Below are 22,869 nucleotides of genomic sequence, written 5' to 3'. Positions count from 1 at the left end.
CCTCAGAAATCCACCAGTATCGAGTTGGAACACATGAACCTTTTCAAATGCTCCACTCTTGGTCCACTGGGGATTTTCAAGGTGTGATCCTTTCCCGAGACACTTAAAGGACACTTCGCTGAGCTCCATATCTTACAGCCTGACATGACATTTAGAAACTGCTAAGCTTTCTGGAGCTTTTTGTTAAAAAGAAAAAGAAAAAAAAAACACAACAAATAGTAATTTGTTCACTTCATCACGCCATCAAAGAATACATGGGCTTCAGCAATGGATGTAAGAACTTCCCCAAGAAAAGTGATCAAATGACCGGGAAAGAAAAATCAATTTCCCCGAAAGACTGACCGGAAAGATTCAAAGCAGACTCGCTGAATAGAGTGAAATAAGTGGAACATGGTCCATGATCTCTGTTTGGATGGTGAGGAGGACAGGAAGTTTGTGCAATCGAAGACTACAAGATAGAAGTGCTGCTGAACTGATTCACGGAGATTTGATCTGATTTAATGGACAACGAATGGCAAAACCTGTCCCAGCTCAAGGTAATCAGTAAATAGCTACTTTGAATATTCTTCAGTCATTCATCATCCAAAAATATAGCAATATGAGAGAGGAACTGCGTAATGCTAATTGAAGGTTAGATACCTCACATGCTCTCTCTCGCTCTCTCTCTCGCTCTCTGAGACTTGCACACATCAGTGACTTTTTATTTAAGGGAGGAAAATATTCACTGTACTTCCAGAGCTGGCTCTATTTGAATGTAATTGCAGGATGCTCTTGTGACAATCTTCCAGGGAACAGATGCACTCTTAAGTTTCCTTCACAGAACGTGAAATATGGATTTGACAAAGAGAATTTGCCGTCGACTGCAGCCATTAACACTTCCTTTCCTCTGTATTCAACACACTTGAGCTTCCATCTGATGCTCTTGATATATGAATGCCACAGCTCCATCATGCTATGCGTAAACCCCACAGTCACTGTTTAAAACCTAACTACATCATCAAACAGAACGGGGCTCAAGAAATCTGACCTTCTTTTAAACAAACGCCACTCAAGCTGCCAGTCTTTTCAACGCTGCTCTCACAATCCAGTCCATCACAGAATATTAGAGAGCGAAACAGCAGGCAGGAGGGGGGGTGGCGGGGGGGGGGGGGGGGGATTGGTACATACATGTAATTAGAAGCAAATTGAGGCCGCATAATCTATTTTAGGTCATCCACAATACCATTTACATTAGACAATTAGGCTAATTAAATGTGGGAATAATCAGATGGATGTCTATGTAATCTCTTGCTCGCCTCCAGAAAGCAGCCTAAGCCATTTCCTATGATATCACCACCAAGGGAAAATTAAAATCATATGCTTCGAAGAAACCGCAGTAATGTGAAAAAGCAGAAAAGAAAAAAAACCCGTCTCCCCCTACAAAATGAACGCTTCTGACAGAATGCAGATTGAATTGCAAGGAACAAATTAATTGACATTATTATCCGTATGCCGGGGGTGTTTCATTTGCGTTTATAATGTCATGAATGTATTGCTTCTTTTGCATATTTTGTCAGCAATTTGTCTTGCACCGAGTCTATTTGTAGATAACGCACCATCATTTGACTTAAGATTTTTTTTTTTTTAAATAATAAATTATTACTGCTCTCAAGAAGAAGTGAATACAAGCTTTGTACCTTTGTACCATGCAACGGTCCGGCTCTAATTTTTAAAAGTACAAAGTTAAATTAATTACTGTATTTAGCTAGCAGAGTGCATGGACAGTGAAAAGTATTGAATCTCGACCACCTCTTAAACACCAAACAGAGCGAACAATGTTTGACCGCATCCACTCATTGCAGGTTCAGTAGTTCAGACCTGACAAAGAGACAAGTGGGTCAATTTAAAATCCAGCACTCTTTAGCAAAGTAGAACCTGGGCCTGAAACAAAAAGATTCAATTTGGAGACCATTGCATGCTGTGTAATTGGCAAAATATGGCGCTTAATTGCTTTTAGTTCTCCGGGTTTGCTGCCATAACAAGTGGGGGCAGGAGCACAGAATACTCTGTAAATCTGAATATGGGTGAAAATTCAATTTATCCATGTTGCCCCCTCCTAGTTCCAATATTGTTCTAATCACTGCTGGGTCATTAAAACTGAAGCCATTTAGGCAGGATGGAAAACCAGTACTAATTATGTGGCACTCCACAATACAGCTTCCCCAAGCTAGTTCTCATTATTAATGCTGACTTCTTCCAGCAGTCAGAGGAAGCACACATGCTATTCATGTGCATGTAAAGGGACAGTGTATATGAAAAGTGATAAAGTATCTAATAGTTTATTAGCACAAAACAAATCTTTTCTCCACGAACACTGATCAAATCGTGAACATACAGTTGCAATCAAAATTATCCAACCCCTTCAAGGCAAGCATCTTTAGTACTTAGAAGAGAACCCTTTTGCTGTTATGGCCTGCTGCAAACGAGATGCATAGCAGGACACCAGCTTCTGGTAGCGTTCCTGAGGAATCTTAGCCCATTCCTCATGAGCAATGGCCTCCAGTTCAGTAATATTCTTGAGTTTGCGTGCTGCAACTGCCTTCTTCAAATCCCACCAGAGATTTTCTATGGGGTTCAAGTCAGGTGACTGTGATGGCCCTGTAGAATCTTCCAGGACTTCTTCTGCAGGCAAGCCTTGGTGGAATTTGAGGTATGCTTGGGATCTTTGTGCTGTCCAATGACGTCCAAGCTTCAGCTTTCTCACAGACGGCATGACATTTTCTCCTAGGATTCCCTGATACTTCAATGAATCCATCTTGCCTCCTCAGAAATCTGGTTGCAGCCGTTAGCTTCCTTTTTCTGCCCTGTCCAGGTATTTCATACACTTTCTACCCCTAGCCAGTTCAAGTATTTCAGGTGTTCCAGCTCAAGCACACCTGAAACAACTAATGAAGCCCTTGATTGAGACAACACCTGATTTGTATATTTGTGCTGTTGTGAGGGATTCTATTCAGGGGGTTGAATAATTCTGAAACTGGAGAAATCATTATAAGTTGCATTTTCAGTTGAATTTGGGGAAACCACTTGAAGCATTCATTGTGTTTAAGTATTTCCATTGCTCTTGTTTGATTTGTTCATTGCAAACAGCTAAAAGTCTGTACAGTTTGACAATAAATCTGATTTGCAAAACTGTACATGACAAACATGTTCCCAACATGGTGTGCCTCCTCAGGAATATCTACTGTACATGCTGTGGGTGGGTGATATGAAAAAAATGCATCCTTAAAAACATGTTCATTCACACTATGTATTAGAATACATTTAATATGCAAAATGTATGCAAAATGACATTTTGCACAGTTTCACCAAATTTCATAAGCATTTATATGTACTTGCACATATGCAAACATTTGTGTGTGCGCGTGCATACATTTTTTTTTCTACAACTGATGTCACTGATTTTGTCAACCAATTGTTAAAGCCCCCATTTTTAATATTTAATTCCATCAGCGAGGAGTGCAGAGAAGTGGAAAGGCAGAGCAGGGAGAACGGAAAGAAGAAGGAGCAGGCCCATCTAACAGATCGTCCCCATTCATCATTGATTGGAGGAGAGAGAGGCAGGATCACTTTACTCCATTAGCAGGGCCGAGGGCTGGAGGAAAAGGGTCATGGGCCTCCTTCGTAAACGAGTCATGCAATTGTGCGATCTGTCACTGAAAACATTCAGGCTCATGACAATGGAGAGATTCAGATGACTGCTGTAGACCTGATGGTGCCTCGCCTTCCTCAGCAACGAGAGGGAGAGCGAGAGAGAGGAAAAGAGAGGAGTATGGGTTCAGGGCTACATGACTTCACAGTGGAAGATAAGTCGCTCCATTCACATGAGGCTGAGAAAGGATGTGGATGAAAATAACACAACCTTATTTTCAAACAACGAATGCTTATGTCAGTTCCCGCAGCAACATCAGAAGTTCTTTTTGTTTTTTTGCAAAAAACTACTAAACACTAGTCCAAAGCCATTACACAAATCAACATCTTAATGGTGGAAGCTGCTAAAAATCCAAAGTGGATGGAAATTAAATGACTGAAATCAATCAGAAAAAAATGTCACACTGCCAATTTGAATTTTAACTAAAGATAATTTCAATACCGGAACAGAGCAGACAATTGCACCAAACCATACCACAGACTTGTAGCATCATCACTGTCTTAAAAAAGTAAATGTGTTCTTTTCAAAAGAAACAAACATGTCTGATTGTCAATGTGATTTGTTCTATTGTAAATCAAACAACTCAAGATACTGCGCTTTTCTCTGTTTCGGCAAATCACTCAAAACTTTTGAAGTCAAAGAGAGTTTCATCATTGAACTGAAAAAAAAACTTCAAAATGCTATTATTTTAGGATGCACATCTAGAGAGAGAAAAAAAAAAAGCTGGAAGAAAAAACAGAGCAGCTAGATGTAATATTTCCTTTGAAACACAGACCAAGCTGCTCACAAACATAATGGGAGGAGAAGTAAGTACAGCACAGTACTTCACCAAAACACACATCTGGACATCTGGAAATTGAAAGTGAGAAACCCGATCTAAAGGGTGTTAAAAGCTTTCCTTCACTGTGATGAATTTGATTTTAATGTGCCAGTTATTGCTAACAGACTTTTAAAGGCCCAACAAAACAAGTGTTAGACATCACTATGAACAAAGGACAAAGGTGAAGGATATAATGAGGAAAACAAAACATATGCATTTGCCATCTGGGAGTAAAGACACAGTCAAATATGTACGCTGCATCACTCTCATATTTATTAAGCACATCTCTGGAGCCTTGATATGGACCAAGGGTGTGTTGCACTAGACAAGGTTTATGAAAAGCATACTACTGCCCCCCACTGGTACAAATAAAATAAAAATAAAAAACTCTCACCAGTGGTACTTAAAAGAAGAGACTAAATATAATTAGAAACATTTGCCAATCCTGATTAACTGATGCCATCAACCCCCGTGGGACATGTCTGCATTCAAGCTATTTTTGATGTGAGCACAAATTATTATTCACAAACCTCAATGAACAGCATCTAAAATATGCTATTTTACCACAGGGGGAAAAAATCACCACAGAAAAGAGATTGGCCACTAATAAGACCCGGTTCATTCCTTTGCTTTTAGCTATTTTCAGTTATCAGCAAATACCTCTATCATGTCTGACCAAAAAAATTCCAAATAAGTTCCGGATGTTTCCCCAAGAGTCATGCCCGCCAAAAAACCTCAAACCCACTGGGATATGATGAGAAAGATTAGACAGAGAGATACAGAAGTAGGGACACAAAGATCAGAACATCTGGGGGGGTGGGTTACACACCAAAGAAGGGCAGTACTAGTGCACGCATGTGTGCACTTGTGTGTGTGTGTGTATGTGTTGTAGGGCTTGTTGGCATGTCTGTGCTAATAAGGATCCTATGTCACTTTTAGTTAAAGAGTCTCATCTTTCAACCACAAACTCCTTTGAAAGCTTCCTCCATCCATACCATAGCATCCACATACAGCCTTGCACATTCCTTTTGAAATTCACTACATATTTGAAGCAGACGCACTGAGACAAAACAAAACTAGAATAGTAGTTTATGTTCCTACATAGAAAGACACCTACTAGTTTGTTTTCTTGCATGTAGATCCTCTGCAGTTTGGGGCAGCCCTTCGCCAGCGCTATCAGACCCGCATCACTGACATTGTAGCACTGCCCAAAATGTATGTCCTTCAGCTCTGGGCAGTGTTCACCCAACTACAGAGAAAAAGAAAAGCAACAGCATCATTATCAGTGGCAAACAAATGCAAGAGCAGAAGGATGCCATTTGGTCAAGTATCTCAAGGATTAACATAAAAAGCTATTATAATCCATCTACTTAAAGAAATATGATGTTCAAGCTCATAACATGTAAAACCTTGGAAGCGTAAAGATATTGCTATTAGTCTGTGATAGAATCTTATATGAGATACATACAGTCACAGTGCACTTTATTATTAGAACACCTGCACACCTACACATTCATGCAATTATCTAATCAGCCAATCGTGTGGCAGCAATGCAATGCAGAAAATGATGCTGATGCAGGCCAGCAGCTTCTGGTAATGTTCACATCAACCATCAGAATGGGGGAAAAATGTGATCTCAATGATTTTGACTATGGCATGGGTATTGGTGCCAGATGGACTGGTTTTTTCATGCACAACAGTCTCTAGAGTTTACTCAGAATGGTGCAATAAAGAAAAAACATCCAGAAAGTGGCAGCTCTGGGGATGGAAACACCTTGTTGATGAGAGAGGTCAACGGAGAATGGCCAGACCATTCTGTGCAGTTGTAGTGAGCAGAAAAACATCTCAGAATGCACAACACGTCGAACGTTGAGGTGGATGGGCTTCAACAGCAGAAGATCATGTCAGGTTCCACTTCTGTCAGTCAAGAACATAAAGCTGAGGCTACAGTGGGCACAGGCTCACCAAAACTGGACAGTTCAAGACTGGTAAAACATAGCCTGGTCTGATGAATCTTGATTTCCGCCGAGGCACTCAATGGTGGGTCAAGCCGTGCTAGAGCCTTAAAAGGAACATTGTGCAGAGTGGGGTTTGACAAGCGCTTTCAACTAGGTGGCAGCTGGTCCACCTGTAGCTTTGTAGTCAAGCGTCAGTGTTTTAAATATGATGCAGGTAGCTACAGGAAGACAGCTGAGGGAACACAGCAATGCAGTGATGAAGGAGAACTTGGGGAGATCAGTTGATCAGATTCTGGATCAGCTGCAGGTATGGGACTTCATGCCAGGAAAGACCTGCCAGGAGCGAGTTGTCAGATGATGTAATCTAAGAGGTCTCTGGGGAGATCACTGACACCTATGACTGAACTAAAAAACTGAACAGGATAGTTGTGACGTCAAAGGCTTCTGAGAGATCATGGGGTATGTGGACCAATGCAGGTTGGCTGATCTAGCAGCATAAAGGACAAGGGCCATTTCTGTGAAGCATGACACCTTGAAGAGATAAAAGTTAGGATCTTGGAGATGGCTCTGGGTGATTGTATACAAAATATGTATATGTATGAAGTCTGAGGTGTCTAGTGTGGGCTTTTTCAGGATGAGTATAACCCTTGCTTGTCTTGAAGGAAGTCTGTATATGTCCAGATATTAAGTCATTTATGATGGAAGTGATGAATGGAAACAGTAAAAACACAGAAAAGCATATGGTAAGATGAAACAGTGCAAGATGAGTGAGGTGCCATTTATGAGGCAGAAGCAAGTTTCTCATGGAGTATAAGCAGCACATGTCACCAAATCCTCTGGTGATCCAGGTCTCTGGAGTGATCAAGGCCAGGAAGAGGATAGAGTGAAGGGAAGGGAAGCTAAAACTTCAACTTAAAAAGTCATCGTTCTGCTTGGTATATTGCCAACTCCAGAACTCACCACTGGAGGGTGCAAGATGAGGTTGTTGGTAGTCCAGACCCTGCATGGTGTACTGCAACCATTAGAAGCAGAAACAGCAAAAACTGGAGGTAATTGAGAAAGGCTAATACTTAGACAAATGAAGAAGAATGAAGATGATAAGCAGGTAGAAGCCCAGTCTGGAGGCTGAAGGGAAGCAAGGATAGCTTGGGGAAACTTGAGGATAACTTGGGATACATATACGTCTGTGGTGGATACACCCTCAATATATCAGAGTAAGCCCTGCCAAAATTTAACACCTCAGGGGAGGCTAAAGCCGCATACATATCCGAACAAGCATATACACCAGGATAGTTGAACTTTATCCTTAACAAGTCCCGTTTCCCAGACCAGGCCAATGGGTCATCTGGATTTTACACTGAAACACTGAGTTAAAGACAATCGGAACTGAAATCAGAACTGATTTTTTTTTTTTTTACCATATTAGTTCATCTCCCTGGTCAGCTCAGGTACTGTTGGTGTTGTAGGAGGCGAGCGGTCCACCATGTTTGATTTCCGGCTAATGTCTTTTGCCAGTCAAATCAAGATGGGTAATACCAAAGTCCCTTCTTACATTATTACCACTAAAATATGTTGTTTTTTTTTCATATTTTTAAGTCTCAGCTTCGCGTTGTCTTCAAGTGTTTCAATCGAAACAGCACAAGTGTCTGCTAAGTGTCAAAACATTTTTGACTTCCTCACTACTAGACAATTTAGCAACTCTGGCGAGTGGAAACCATTCAATTTCAATCAGACTGATGGGGAAAAAACAGAGAACTAATCTCTCGTTCAGACCTGTTTGAGGGCATGGTCGCTCAGTTTGTCCTGGTTTCCCACATGCACTTTCTGCAGCAGTGGGCAGTGCCACGCCACAGCACAGAGAGACTCATCACTGAGCTGTTTGCAACGGTAGGCTGTGTATTTCAGCAGACCAGGACACTGCGTGGCTAGAGTGCATACACCATAGTCCTCAACGTTCCGGCAGTCCGAGATGTTCAGTTCAGTCACGTTTTGTTTCCAGGATGCAATCTTCACAAGGAGGTCATCTCTCACCTGCAAAGCATACAAGCGGTCTAATAAAAATTGTATTTCTTACAAAATGAGTCTTTCATTTTCCAGAGCAATGACAGTAATTCGACTGATGAGTCATTAGTTTCCACCGGAAAGTTTCACACAAATTTAATCGATAACAATTTACAATATTTAGTGAAACATCTAAAGTTTGGTAGGTTCAAACAATGGTAGCACTAACTTGTCTCAGGCCGCTGAGATCAATTTGCTTCCAGAACTGGAAGTCTAAGCAGAGGTCACGCCAATACTTGCAGACCAGGGAGGCACTAAGACAACGCTCCTTCACTGACAAGTGAGAGAAAACCTAAAACAGAAAAGACATTGAGTTATTTACACAGAGTGTAGCATTTCAGCGATTTGCCTGCTTTATTACACTCACTAAACCTAGGAATTACATGTTAGTGGAATCATGTGTCAGTCAGTACGTTTACATGGACATAAACCAATATTAACCCGATTAAGACAATACTCTGATTAAGAAACTAGCATGTAAACAGCGATTATTGATTACGTTAATGCGACTAAAGTCATACTTGAAGTAAACACAAATCGAGTTACAGACATGTACACACCTTAATCACACTATTAATGTCGTGTGGGAGTTTTTACCACATTTTGCGACAGGACACGTACACACACAGCAGTGCTCAACCATTTGACGGCAAACAACAGAGCACGGTTGCGTCTGATACCGCGTACTTACCTGCTATATAGTAGGCAAGATACATGTATTTCAGCTACTATATAGTAGGTAAGTACGCGGTTTGGGCCGCAGCCCACGGCTTCAAGCAGTCGTCTATTTGCACGTTTAGCATGACAAATAATTAACTGCACTTGAAGCTTTCTTAAAAACAATAATAAAATACACCCAAAACTGTATACGGTACCATAACAAAGACGAACTGCATGTTGATGTGTGTAATTCTGGAGGGAATGTCAGACGGTGTGGCGCGGTGACGTAATGACGTGTGCCGTTAATCTAACTATGTTCTATAACATGTAAAATGGGAACATGAAAGGAATATTCTAAAAGCGACTCATGTAAACACCTTAATCACAATATTGTCTTATTCAGAATAAGGTCAATAATTAGATTACTGCTGTCCATGTAAACATAGTCAGTGATCACCAAAATGCTGAACTCTAGTCCTCCAACAGAGAAACAAACATCATTTAAATACAACAGCAATTGAAAAATCAAAACCTAGGCACACTGCCACTGTCAAAAAGGTCCAATAATGATACTGATTTAATAGTTCAGTTATGGAAAAAGACTCAAATATGCTATGTTATGGAATGGCTAGAAATTATAGACTATGTATCACCTTAGTCATTAAAAAAGTGACAGATGACCATCATCTAGGTATGCAAGTCAAAACTACAATTCTGAAGACAATAAGTTTTTTAAGATTTACACAAATTAGGTATGACACACTAAAATGACAATCCAAATGATCAGATCTAATAAATTCCATGGACCACAGTTTCCCAACACTGGTCCTGGAGTACCCTTTGTCCTGCATGTTCGTGTTTATTGACACACACTAGCGACGCACTGATACATCTACCAATATCAGTATTAGTTGATTGTTTAGAAACAGCAAACAATCTATCCATACATTTTCTGCACTGCTTATCCTACACAAGGTCACGGGGGCACAAAGCAGGGCAGGACAGTGTGCCAATCCACCGCAGGGCACAATCACACACACACACACACACACAATCACACACTACGGACAATTTGGAAACGCCAATGTGCCTACAATGCATATCCTTTTACTGGGGGAGGAAACTGCAGTACCCAGAAGAAACCCCCAAAGCACGGGGAGACCTTGCAAACTCTGTGCACACAGGGCGGAGGCCATATTCAAACCCCCAACTCTGGGAGTTCGAGGCAAACATGTTAACCATTAAGTCAACCAGCAAACAATCAAAAGAGAAAAAAAATGCTGCCAATGATGCTTTAGCCAGAGGTTTCTGAAGGACTTTTTTATTACCACTCCCACCTGCCTAATCCTGCCCACTCCTGCAGGTATTACTTTTGTTTTCACCTTCCCACAATACTTTCTAACAAACGAACTATGAATATAAATAAATAAATAAATACATATTTAGACATAAGTAAATTAGTAAAAAGGTTCAACCATTATTACCCTGACCTGAATAAAGAAGCTGACCAGCTGTTCCCGCGAGAACGTAAAAGCGGCCCTCTATTGCAACTTCCCACAGGACTCCAGTCTCGACTCGCACGTCTAGCTTTAGGCACTAAGCAAAATGTCTGCTGAGTGGACATATTTAGCTAATTTGGCAAGCTATGCCAGTTACAACTTTAAATTTTCACAAAGAAACATTTCTATAATACACTTTTATATCGATGAAATTGATTAATCATCTGAAATTAGAAAGAGCAGAAAAGCTGCTACTACAAAAAAACAACAACAAAAAAAACAAAGCTTAACGTTCAATCACAGGCTAAGGCTAATCGTACTTGTTTTAAAATATTCAACACTCCTGTACTAAAAAGAATAGAAAAGTATGTGACTTCAGTAAGCCTACAGTCTTCTAACTAAACATTACCAGAAAAATAGTAAATAGGTTTGTTTCTACAGTGGGGGAAATAAGTATTGGACGCGTCAACATTTGTTTCAGTAAATAAATTTCCAATGAGGCTATTCACATGAAATTTTCACCAAACATCAGTGTTAACTCAAGAAATCCACAAATATAAAGAATTCACAACATTAAAGTCCATAAATGAAGTTCTGTGTAATAAAGTGGAATGACACAGGGAAAAAGTATCAAACACACTAACTGAAATGTATTTAATACTTAGTGGAGAAGCCTTTGTTTGTAATGACAGCTTCAAGACGCTTCTTGTATGAAGAAATGAATCTGCCGCGGTATTCAGGTGTGATTTTGACCCATTCTTATAAACTTATTGTCTTTAAATCTTTAAGTCAAGCGATTGACTGGGCCATGCTAACGCTTTGATTTTTTTTCTCTGAAATAATTGAGAGTTTCCTTTGCTGTATGCCACGTAGACGTCCACTCACTACTTTTTCTTAGTGTGTTCAGTACTTTTTTTCCTGTGTCATTCCACTTTATTACACATAACTTCATTTATGGACTTTAATGTTGTGAACTCTTTATATTTCCAGATTTCTTGAGTTAATACTGATGTCTGGGTGAATTTTTCATGGGAATAACCTCATTGGAAATATATTTACTGAAACAAATGTTGATGCATCCAATATTTATTTCCCCCACTGTGGGTCTATTTGAATTGGGCTAACTGTACACAAGAGCTTTGTAATTATTAACCCTCTAATCCTGTCCAAATCCATCACATCATTCATTTTTACAAACTAGGCCTACATGCATCTAGAAAGATTATACCATATTTCACCTTCTATAAAATGGCCAGTAGAAATAACTGCAGGTGATAAATATCCCATATGAACTGACATGTCAGTAAAGATTAAATCATATACTGTGGGAAAAGAGGGTTTACGCTTTTTCTACACTATGTTGATACTCCAGGACATGCTTTTTTCCATCGTCTCCTGCTGAAACCAAACCAAAACAAAGTATTGGCAGAGTTTAAATTAAGGAATAATAAAATACAGACAAAGTTTCGAAAGACTGGTCAGTCTAAGCACTGCATCTGGGGGATTAATGTAAGTTTTATGGATGATTACCTAGCACAGCTGTAACCTACATACTTATGAGCATGTGACCTACTAATGATCGAGCACAATGTGTGTGGCTACAAGTCCTACAATTAACATTTACAATAAAAGGTCAAAACAATAATTTTGTATTAACTGGGAGGGAAAACTGAGAGGGAAAACTGGGAGAGTAGGGCCAACTTCACAGTTCCCAGCCACTGATTAAACAAAAATAAAGCCCTTCGTATAATTTCTTGTGGAAGCCTCAAAAGGTGATTACAGGTAACAGTAAAGTGCACAATACACATATAAAAAAAACAACAACATCTTTCAAATTTAAAAGAATGTTGTTGTCACTCAATGTGAAGGCAGCTTAACCCTGCTGACCCAAGTATACACACCTTGAGTAGTATGGACGAGGGTAGGTGGTTGATTCGGGATGTGTCCGTGATCTCAGCACTCTTGCCCTCCTCTGCCGCACTACTATGAGTGAGAAGGCAAGAGGAGGATGAGGAAGAGGAAATATCAAGGTTCTTGTCATTGCTTAGGTTATGACTCGAGTCCACCTGAAGCCCCACCAGTGAGCTCTCCTGCTCCTCTGAGAAGGAAGACGAGGAGCAGGAGGAGGAAGGCAGTGGGCAGAGCTGGGGTAATAGGGACTGGCTGGCATTCTTCTCATCCTCTTCACTCTCTGTTGTCTCCTGTGAAGCACTGCGCGGCTGTTTGCACGGAGCCAACGGCTGCGGCTCGCCACTCTTGCGTTTGCACACCATCTCAGAGTAGTCGGTGCAGAAGAGCGCTGGAGGTCCAATGAGCCTGGCTGGCACGGAGGAGAGCAGGCTCCGGCCCTGGCACTCCCACACTGCCAACTCGGCCGGGGAGAGCAGGAATTTGGCGCAGTCCTCAGGCGAGCTCAACTTGGCCAGTCCGGAGTCGGAACGGCACTCGGCCTCGAAGCCGTCACTGCTGCTGCCGCGGATAAAGAAGCAGAGCATGCACGGGCCGCGGAGAAAACAGCTCCTCCTCTTCTTCTTCTTGCGCAGTGTCTGCGGTCTCTTCTTCAAGCGGAGGCCATTCGTTGAGAGAAGATGGCCCATATAGATGACTCACACTGGCTCTGGTAAAACGTGATGAGTAAGAAAACAGAGGCGTAACTGACAATGCAAGCAATAAATACAAACAAAAGAAAGAGGGATGCTTTACTCGCAGCACAAACATGAACATTAAACGCATACATATTATCACAAGAGAGTTGAGAGAACTGTCCAGTATCAGAATAGTTAGCTAAGTGTGTGTGTGTGTGTGTGTGTGTGTGTGTGTGTGAAACAGCGCTCATAGGTCACGCAATACCTTTTTTTTGTGTGTGCGAGCTGATATTTCTGGACAAAAACCGAAGCTATAACATTAACATAATTTAATAACACTGCTAAATTAGCAACAGAGTCCAGAGCATACTCATGAATAACTATACGCTTTTCATATTCTTCTCTGGAGTTAGTGCTGAAGAACAATAACACAATCAGTAAAGCTGAATTAAGACTACTACTACTACTTCTTTTTCAGGTCACGTGACTGTGAGATGTATTTAACATGCATTAGAAAGTGTACACGTGCACAGCTGATTGTTGTACACTGTATAGTCCCTGACTGGATCTGGGATGCAGACTAAATGACACTTTTGGCTCGATGTAAACAGTGTTATTGTCAGTGTGTATCAACAACTATCCAGTTGCTGTTGAAATTAAAGTTGCCTCAATTCAAGCCGTTCTGTAAAACACCAGAGGACTCAGAGTGTTACTGACTCTGCCTGACTTTGTACAACTCAAGTCTCATATTGTTGTGATAGCACAACTAGCTAATGTTACAACTGGGAAATACTAGACGTTGCTGAGATAAATTGTGAGCTAGTTTGTTAGCAAATATCGCTGAGAAAACAGATCTGCTTCCTCACCAGCAGCTGCCGCGGGTTGGAGCACCTCCGTCCCGCGCGCTCATAGTCCGCGTGCACAGCACAGACATATAAAGGGGATTTAATCAAAACGCAAACAGTGCTCTTGGTAACATATAGCTGCCTTAACGGTGTGTCAACTCGCTACTTCGGGCTGAAACCCAAATCGCTCCTACTCCTCTTGTAGTGCACTACATAGGGTGCATACGACGCTACAGAAAGTGCACGCGGATAGGAAGCGTGGAGGCTTTTGACATTCTGCGTCATTCTAGTTGCAGTTTGGAAACACTTCCGGGATCGACATGACAAAAAGGAAGTCCCGCCTCAGACGACGAAACTTAATCACAACTGTAATTGGTGGAGCAAGCTGTCTATAATCTGCCCTATATCTAAGCAACTCTGGTCTGAACTAGGTTTTCATGTCTTTGACTCATCCAATTTTACACATTCTTTTAGTTTAAAAGACATTTTTTTTTACTATAACGATACTAATAATAAACCTCTGGAGTATGTGGTTAATTGTTTCATTTTATACGGTACATTTTTCATTCATGAACAAACATTTGCAAACGGTATTCTATCCTTGCCCCACCTTAAAATGGAATTAAACTTACTTTTTAAATCTCTTCATTTTATAACGAATAAAAAAAACCATAAGATTCCTTAAGTATCTTGAAGAAATTTTTAAAGAAAGTCCATGTATTTAGATGCTTTCCCTGTGCTGTAAAATATGTATGTTAAAGTATGTTTACAACTGTAGCTGAATCTGGTTTGTTTTATGTTCTATTTACATATTGTTGTTTGTTTTGTTTTTTTCTCATGTAATTGTAAGTGATTTCTTTGCAATACTTATGTAACTGTTCTTCATATTCATGTATTGATTAAATAAATAAATAAACTGTCTATAATCTCACGTATGTCGCCGAGACAGTTCTGTTGTTGTCAACTGGAAGTGTGTGAAAATGTGAACCGTGGTATAACTAACACTAAACCCCTGGTGGGTTGGAATAGCAAAACGCGTTCACACTTTACGTGTCTTTTGGAAATGTTTGAGTATGTGGTGTGCAGTAAGTACCATGAGCTGCATATGAATAGCCTACATGTGTATAAATACACTGAATACTTTCGAGAACTGAGAATATGACTCAATATAAAGCCCTCTGTTGTAGAACATTTGTGGGGATTTTAAAAACAGCAACAACCTTTTCTCGACCAGGATGGGCGTCCTCTCCTGAACAAAATGCATGCCATAAATAGCAGGGGCTTGGCGCTAGGCTCTGGGAAACTCCACACTGAAGGAGAAATGGCTACCGGTTTGCCAATAACACAACAAATCTGCAGCTCTGTACCTCCGACTTCTTCAGCCACATCTGCTGTTCCCATTGCCGAGGTAGAGGATTGTCTCATCTATGATCGAAACGGGCTTCGATTAACCTTCAAGAGCTTATATCAAACCCACAAAGCTATCATTATTTTTGTGAGGGTAAGATAACTGCTATTCTGTTTACTTTAATTTAGGTTTGTTCATATACTTAAAGCTTTTATTATTATTATTATTATTATTATTATTATTATTATTATTATTATTATTATTATTTAATCAGTGCTATTTTTGAAATTGTGAGCAGGCATTGGGGTAAGTGCCTGAAGTCATTACATTCGGTTTCATTTTGTTTTCCTACTCCAAGACCCTTTCAAGCACACAGAGGTTGATTAGCACTTGAGAGAAGGTAATAAACTGAAATGTGTGTGGTAAAAGACTCTGAAACCAGAAGCAGAACATATTCCCCTGAGCTCCTGTCATCTGACATTTTCTGCTTTTCTCACACATCCTTTCCTGACAGTTAGTTAGTTTACCCCTGTGGAAAAGGTTCTAACACTAAAACATTGCTGGAACAGTTGGAGCCATGGGTTTAGCATCTTTTTTTGTTATGACATATGTGACACCATTAAAATGTGGCATAACTATTTGAGCATTACTATTAAACATTAGCAGTTACAGTACACTGGGTTGTTACAGCACACTTCTCATGTGCTACATGTTGAAAGTTTTAAAATACTAAAAAACAAGAATATCCTTTTATAATGTTACACAAACATACTATTTATTTTATTCATTTCTGTTTACTTTTTTCCCCCCTGAAAGTGATTACTTTGACTTAATCATGGCAGGTTGGCATTCGGCATTTCCTACACTTTGCTCACTTCGTTGCAGTCCCAATTGCTAATGCTAACCATCAGGAGCGTATCCTGATCATGATCATTCTGATCCAGACGAAACTTTTTGAACATCTGGGTAGTGATGTGCCGTTCATGAACGATTCGTTCAATTTGATATGACTCGGGAACAACGAGTTGCCTCAGAGAGTGATTCGTTCATTTTTGACCGCGCATGCAATGCAACATCCCCATAGGTTCTGTACCGGAAACAGAAATGATTAGTTCACCTCTCGAGTCTTCGGGTTCGAGTCGTTTGTTCTTCCGCTGACCGCCCCATAGGCAATGCACCATGCAGTACCGGAAACAGAAATGATTAGTTCACCTCTCAAGTCTTCGGGTCCGAGTCATTCGTTCATCACGTCACAGCCCCACTGCATTCAGCCTATGGGGCTGTCACCGGATGAATGAACGACTCGAACACGAAGACTCGAGAGGTGAACTAATCATTTCTGTTTCCGGGGAACCGAAGTGACAAATGTGACGTGACTAAAAGAAAGAAGACTCGGATAGGGAGTTGAGGTGAACTAACAGACTGCATAGCTTGAAGACCTAATGCTAAACTATTAATGAATCATTTCTGTTTCTCATAATTTGACCTTGGTTGCATTAGCCTATAGTTTATTTTTTATTCCCAATGTTATCAACATTTGCGTAAGTATTAGATGTGTTGGGGAATTGAACATGTTACGTTTAATTATATTCTGCTGAAATGAACTAAATGACTAGAAAAAAAAGATTAGTTCATTTTGCTGAACAAGATTCAAAGATCCGAGTCAGTAAAATGAGCCGAACTTCCCATCACTACAACTGGGCCCATGTGTTCATTATGTGCCATATAAATCTGGGGAACATAGAGCCCTGGGCCCAGTTGTTCAAAAAGTTTCATCTGGATCAGAATGATCAGGATTTGGAAATCCCATGTTTGGCAATCCAGGATCAAGTAATCCATTTTAAGTGTGTGTCGGTTTTTCAAAGCAATGTTGTATTGGATCACCCTGAGCCATATACAAGCCTTTCAAGATGACCAAATCCGGATTACTAGTGCTCTAAATCAGATTACATATCACAATGTAGGCTACTAGCTATGTAAAGAACAACATTTAGATCAGCCAGCATGGGGTCACTTTAAGTTTTTTTATTTGAAGAGACAGAAAACAGCACAAGAAAACAATACAAACATCCCCTTCCTACAAACAAACAAATCTGCATTATTCGCAAATACACTGTGGATATTTTGAACATGTTTTAAAATCGTAAAAAGTCTAAATGTCCAATTGTTAACGAAATAAGAACGTTCAGAGTTGTTCATGTGTGGAGAGCAATAATGGATGCAATTGTTAGAAACTACTTTTGCCTGGTTCATCACTGATGATTGTGTCATTGTAATTAATACACAGTGACGAATGACAGTTAAAATTAATTACTTAATTTTTGTTTGATAAAGACAGCTGTTTGGGGGATTATTTATGGGGACAAAATCTTTTTTCTTTTTTACTTTACTGTACTGAAAGGCTTAATTGGTAGCCGAATGTATACTTTATCTACTTTATCACTGTAACGGGTAAACAAATCAAGTGTATAAATATAAATGAATGTATATACTACATTATACAAACGTTGTATTATTTGACCAGTCTGAAAGTTTTATTACAAGATTCAGGATTTTTGTTCCTGAAATCCTCCCTCAATCCACCCTTCTGCAGAGATAAGGATAATCCTGATTTATTTTTCTGGATAATAGGTATCCCAACCCTACTAAAAAGTTTTGATCAACACGTACTGAAGGTTTGATCCAGGTCAAAAGCAAGATTGGATTACGTGATATAATCTGATTTCAGAATCCTTTTTTTTTTTTTTTTGAACAACCAATTTTCATGATTAGATCCAATCCGATAGCGGAAATCCGATCAGATTACTTCTGAACAACTGGGCCATGGTTATTTAAAGCTGGAGTTAGGCTTCAGCATAAGTGAGAGCTGGGGCATGTTCATACTTTAGCATTGTGTTCCTTTTATGTCAGTATACTGTTTTATAATGTGCCATTTTTTCAGTTTAGTGTATACATTTCACTATTGTTCATGCATGGAGTTGAACTGTATGAATGTATGAAGACTAGAGCAGCACAAATGAGGGTTCAGTGTGTGCAACATAGTTAATTTTCCAAGTTCATAATTTGAATAAATGTCAAGTGTGGAAGAAATATGGATTTTAAACTAATGTATGTTGATATACATTTAAATCAGTCTTTGGTGTTTAAAGTTAAAAGGTAATAAACTTAATAGGGCCCTGGGACAATGAGTCCTGACTACATAAAACCTTTTGGAAAAGTTTAATTAATGTGTGTTAACAGAATATTGAACTAGGGAACATAGGACCCTGGGAACATAGGAATGACCCCCTAACGATCTAGCTAACATGAGCTAATCTGACCAGAGTTTAAAACCATATTCATAACTAAACGCAGCAAAAAAAAAAAAAAAAGAAACGTCCTCTCACATTCAACTGCTTTTATTTCCAGAAAATGTCTTAACATATGTAAATATTTTATTAACATAAAAACATTCAGCAACTGAGACATAAACTGAGCAAAAATGGAATAATGAGTCACTAAACAAAGAGGGGGTCAATATCAAAAGTAACAGTCAGTATCTGGTGGCCACCAGCTGCTTTAAGTACTACAGTGCATCTCATCCTCATGGACTGCATTTGTCAGTTCTTGCTGTGAGATGTTACCCCACTCTTCCATCAAGGCATTTGCAAGTTCTCGATCACGTCTGGGGAGGGGGGGGAGAGGGGGGGACATGGTTACATGTAATTTCCCAGTGCAAGGACGATCAGATGTCCTTTCTGTCTCCCTGTAGCACTGTCTCCATGTAGCACTAAAACAATCATGATGTGTTAATAATCTTTATTATCTTAGCTGCTAAGGCTTAAAGTCAGCTGTCAGCATCTGCTACCTGGGATGTTATTTGACCGATGAACATAAGCTAATATTCTCATTACAAAATCAAAAACAGTCATAAATAAGAATAAGTTTAACTAAAGGTCTGTTCATTAGCAAAGGAAAACTAACATTACATAGGTTATTTTAGACAGCTAATTTGCCTCGAAAGAGTTCAGTTGTTAACTTCTCAAAAACAAATTATTCAAAGGCATTCTTTAAGATTGATAAAGTGACACAAAACCTATAAAATATTTTATTACATGTAACATGGTAAACCTCACATGGACTTAATCTCACCTCCCCAAAGTCAGACTCGAAACTGGGATATCTGGGATTTGCTAATGCTAATAAAACATTTGAACAGCTACACGCTGACTTCTGACATGCTTATTGAATATGTTCTTTGTACATTAAGAAACTTCCCCATCTGATTTTTAAACTGGTTGAAATTCAAGCTAAAACATTTCTAAAACAAGGTGTATGCATGAATTAACCTTTTGCATTTTTGATGATGACCATACTGTGGGCTATCATAATTTACCATGTTGCAACAGGAGGCTACTTTGAATAATATTTAGAGAAAACAATGCAAAACTCATAAGAATTACAGAAAATAAGAATTCTTTTATGATGTTTCTAATGATGCACAAAATTAAAATTCTTGGTCACAGTTGAAATTTAGACTATACTAGAAGTACTGTATGTGTAGTTATCTAATCAGCCAATCATACGGCAGCAGTGCAATACATAAAAAATCGTGCACATACAGGTCAAGAGCTTTAGAAGATTAGAAAAAAATCACCTGGTCTTTTTCCAGTCTACAACTGTCTGGTTTGGGCAAGTCTATGAATAAAATAATCTCGGATTCTTGTTCTTGTTTGACAGGAGTGGAACCTGATGTGGTCTTCTGCTGTTGTAGCTCATCCATCTCAAGGTCTGATGTGTTGTGTGTTCTGAGATGCTTTTTTGTTGACCATGACAAAAACAAATTATAAATGGTGTGCATCCCAAAAGTCTCAATACATAGGGGAAATTAACACTTTTTAGCAAAATGTAACTTTATTTATGAAACATCCTCTACATTATTGCCATTTCCTTGTAAACACATGGAATCGTCTCTTCAACTCATGATGAAATTGTGTTAACACAGCTGGTATTATGCATGTAATCGCATGTCCATTGAAACCTTGCGGCAGCTTCCTGTTCCTGCCATGAGAACGATTTCAATACGTTCTGCTTTTATCAAACGCATTCTTAAAGGCCACCTGAAAAAATATATATAATATAAACAAAGTATGAAACATTTTGGAAGACATTTTACTAAACGTTACTAAGTTACTATAGATTTCCTGTCAGCTCAGACCAGTCTGGTCATTCTCCTCTGATCTCTCTCATCAACAAGGTGTTTAAACCTGCAGACCCTCCACTCACAGAATTTTTTTCCACACCATTCTATGTAAATTCTAGAGACATTTGTGAAAACTGTGTGAAAATCCCAGTAGTTTCTAAACTACTCAAAGCAGCCCACCAGGTACCAACAACCATGCCATGGTTAAATATCACATTTCCCCCCATTCTGACAGCTCTTGACCTGTATCTGCATGCTTTAATCCACTGTGCAGCTGCCACATGATTGGCTGATTGGAAGTACAGAAGATTTACCAATAGTTTATTTATTTATTTTTTTATTTTATTTTTTTGGCAGCATTTTTTGTGCTTCACATGTCAGGAATATGTTGAAGACCTAAGCAAAATACCACAGGAAATACTATTGGTGAGTGCAATACTGCAATGTCTGATATGTTACATATGGTTTGGTTTTTGTAATCCTTTAAAGATGTGCATGGAAAAGTCATGTCCCTTTGCTGCTATAGGATGCTGATGTCCGACTTATTGTCATTGGGCAATCAGGCTTTTCCCATATAGAGGTAAGTCACAAAACACTTTAGAATGTGATTGTGTTTTTAAATAAATCAATAGCAGTACGTATTGTTCATGTTCCGATGTTTCTTGTAGGCATTCTGCTCGCTGACAGGCTATCAACATGAAATTTATGTTGATCCAGAGCGACATATTTATAAGAAACTAGGGATGAAAAGAGGGGAGATCTATGAGGAAACAGGTAAAAAAAAAAAAAAAAAAAAAATTTGAAGAAAAAAAAAAATACTCTTGTTGACTTGTTAACATTGATTTATTTTTTATGTTTGAGTTTAAATCCCAGAACTGCTATACAGCCACTGTTGGCCACTTGAGCAACCGTGCTATGTACATATAATGATGAATGATATCTGATTGCTCTCAGCCTCTCAAAGCCCACATGTGAAATCCAGCATGCTTGTTGGCAGTATAAAGAGCATGTGGCGTGCCATGACCAGTCCTGCCTTTGATTTTCAAGGAGATCCTCTCCAGCAAGGAGGAGCACTCATCATTGGCCCAGGTGATCGACATATCTTAAACCAAACCGACATTTAAACCAACAGATATTATCTTATATATTATTAAGTGTTGTGCAGGTCAAATTAGTTTGTATACCACATAAACATAAAGTACAATATGTCAAATACAGTAAATGTAATATACAATGTGTAATAAATAACAAGGCACCATCCACATGACAAGTATGAAGGTATGTTTCACAGCCTTTAAGTTTCAACAGAAATTTTTAAAAAGGTACTGCTACTGACTGTGTGTTATCTTACCGATCGTGCCATCTCTTCATTTTTGCAGGCCCCAACATTCATGTTGCACATTTTGACATGAATCGATTTAACCATATGCCAATCAATGGGTTGCTTCAGCTGGCTGGAATGCAGGTGGTTGACTTTAACAGACATGCCAAGATTATTGACGTATGAGAAAGGCACCCACCGTTTCACTTTAGATTTGCACTCGGCTTTTAAACAGGGTTTTAAAAAGCACCTCTTTGTTGGAACATGTTCATAAAGGAGACATAACAGCATATCTACCGAGATCTGAGGAGACATCTTTGATTTATAATCTCAGATAACCCAATATCATTTCAAAAATGAACTGACCCTGGTATTAGAATAGCTAATGCAGAATGGGTTGTACAGTTGTGCGGATAAAAGACCTAAAGAAGCAAGCACAAAATTTCCTCCAGCCTCCTTCTAACCAGACCATGAATAATGCCATTTCAGCAGGACTTCTTCCCGGTTCTGCATATATGTATGGTTATGTAGCACAAGTTTAAATAACCTGTACATTCCTTTGTATCTGCTTATTTTTGTCTGACAGAAATATGCCATGTTTGTGAAAGATTACAAAGTTTCTTTGCAAAACCTTGAACATTTTGATTTTTTCTCACAGCCATAAAAGAATTGTTGATATGCATTCATAATGAAGATTGACAGCTTTAAATTGTTTTGTTTTTTTGTACACATATACACAAGATGGACAAACAATGTAGTTGTGTTTTAATATAAGTGGCAGTAAGTGTTGTGTTGTGCTGTGCCTGATAACACTTGAACCTGTGCATTGAATACACAAGTCGATGTTGACCTACCTGTCGCACTTCCTCCGGTGTATATACGATTAACGCTCTTCCTTGCCT

The 22,869-nt window shown here is 39.3% G+C and overlaps 2 protein-coding genes across 5 annotated transcripts in view; one reads left to right on the top strand and one right to left on the bottom strand.

The window, feature by feature from the left end:
* Window positions 1-14,639, bottom strand: part of fbxl17 (F-box and leucine-rich repeat protein 17) — a 266,473-nt gene extending 251,834 nt beyond the window's left edge. For all 3 annotated transcript variants that reach the window (XM_053624939.1, XM_053624940.1, XM_053624941.1), the window contains exons 1-5: window positions 14,138-14,639; window positions 12,588-13,303; window positions 8,697-8,819; window positions 8,240-8,497; window positions 5,626-5,757 (exon numbers count right to left, since the gene is read on the bottom strand). In XM_053624939.1, the coding sequence (XP_053480914.1) occupies window positions 5,626-5,757; window positions 8,240-8,497; window positions 8,697-8,819; window positions 12,588-13,283 (1,209 nt within the window). In that variant the 5' untranslated portion in view covers window positions 13,284-13,303; window positions 14,138-14,639. The remainder of the gene's footprint in view (window positions 1-5,625; window positions 5,758-8,239; window positions 8,498-8,696; window positions 8,820-12,587; window positions 13,304-14,137) is intronic.
* A 338-nt stretch (window positions 14,640-14,977) lies between these two features.
* On the top strand, window positions 14,978-22,816 carry prxl2c (peroxiredoxin like 2C). 2 transcript variants are annotated; one of them, XM_053624953.1, is made up of 6 exons: window positions 14,978-15,524; window positions 21,004-21,072; window positions 21,173-21,226; window positions 21,315-21,420; window positions 21,601-21,735; window positions 22,026-22,816. In XM_053624953.1, the coding sequence occupies exons 1-6, from the start codon at window positions 15,375-15,377 to the stop codon at window positions 22,151-22,153; spliced, it is 642 nt and encodes a 213-aa protein (XP_053480928.1). In that variant the 5' UTR covers window positions 14,978-15,374; the 3' UTR covers window positions 22,154-22,816. The 2 variants fall into 2 exon arrangements, with proteins under 2 accessions (XP_053480928.1, XP_053480927.1); XM_053624952.1 differs by having other exon boundaries at window positions 14,983-15,617.
* The last annotated feature ends 53 nt before the right edge of the window (window positions 22,817-22,869 follow it).

This window comes from Ictalurus furcatus, chromosome 5 (assembly GCF_023375685.1).
Source record: "Ictalurus furcatus strain D&B chromosome 5, Billie_1.0, whole genome shotgun sequence".
Classification (NCBI taxonomy): Eukaryota; Metazoa; Chordata; class Actinopteri; order Siluriformes; family Ictaluridae; genus Ictalurus; species Ictalurus furcatus.
This window is presented reverse-complemented; position numbering and strand designations above follow the sequence as displayed.

Excerpts from the sequence above, each read along its gene's own strand:
- prxl2c (XM_053624952.1), top strand. The coding sequence starts at position 15,375 with ATGCATGCCATAAATAGCAGGGGCTTGGCGCTAGGCTCTGGGAAACTC. Across the intron at positions 21,073-21,172 it reads TACCACAGGAAATACTATTG|GATGCTGATGTCCGACTTAT; the intron begins GTGAGTGCAATA and ends TTGCTGCTATAG. Across the intron at positions 21,227-21,314 it reads CAGGCTTTTCCCATATAGAG|GCATTCTGCTCGCTGACAGG; the intron begins GTAAGTCACAAA and ends TGTTTCTTGTAG.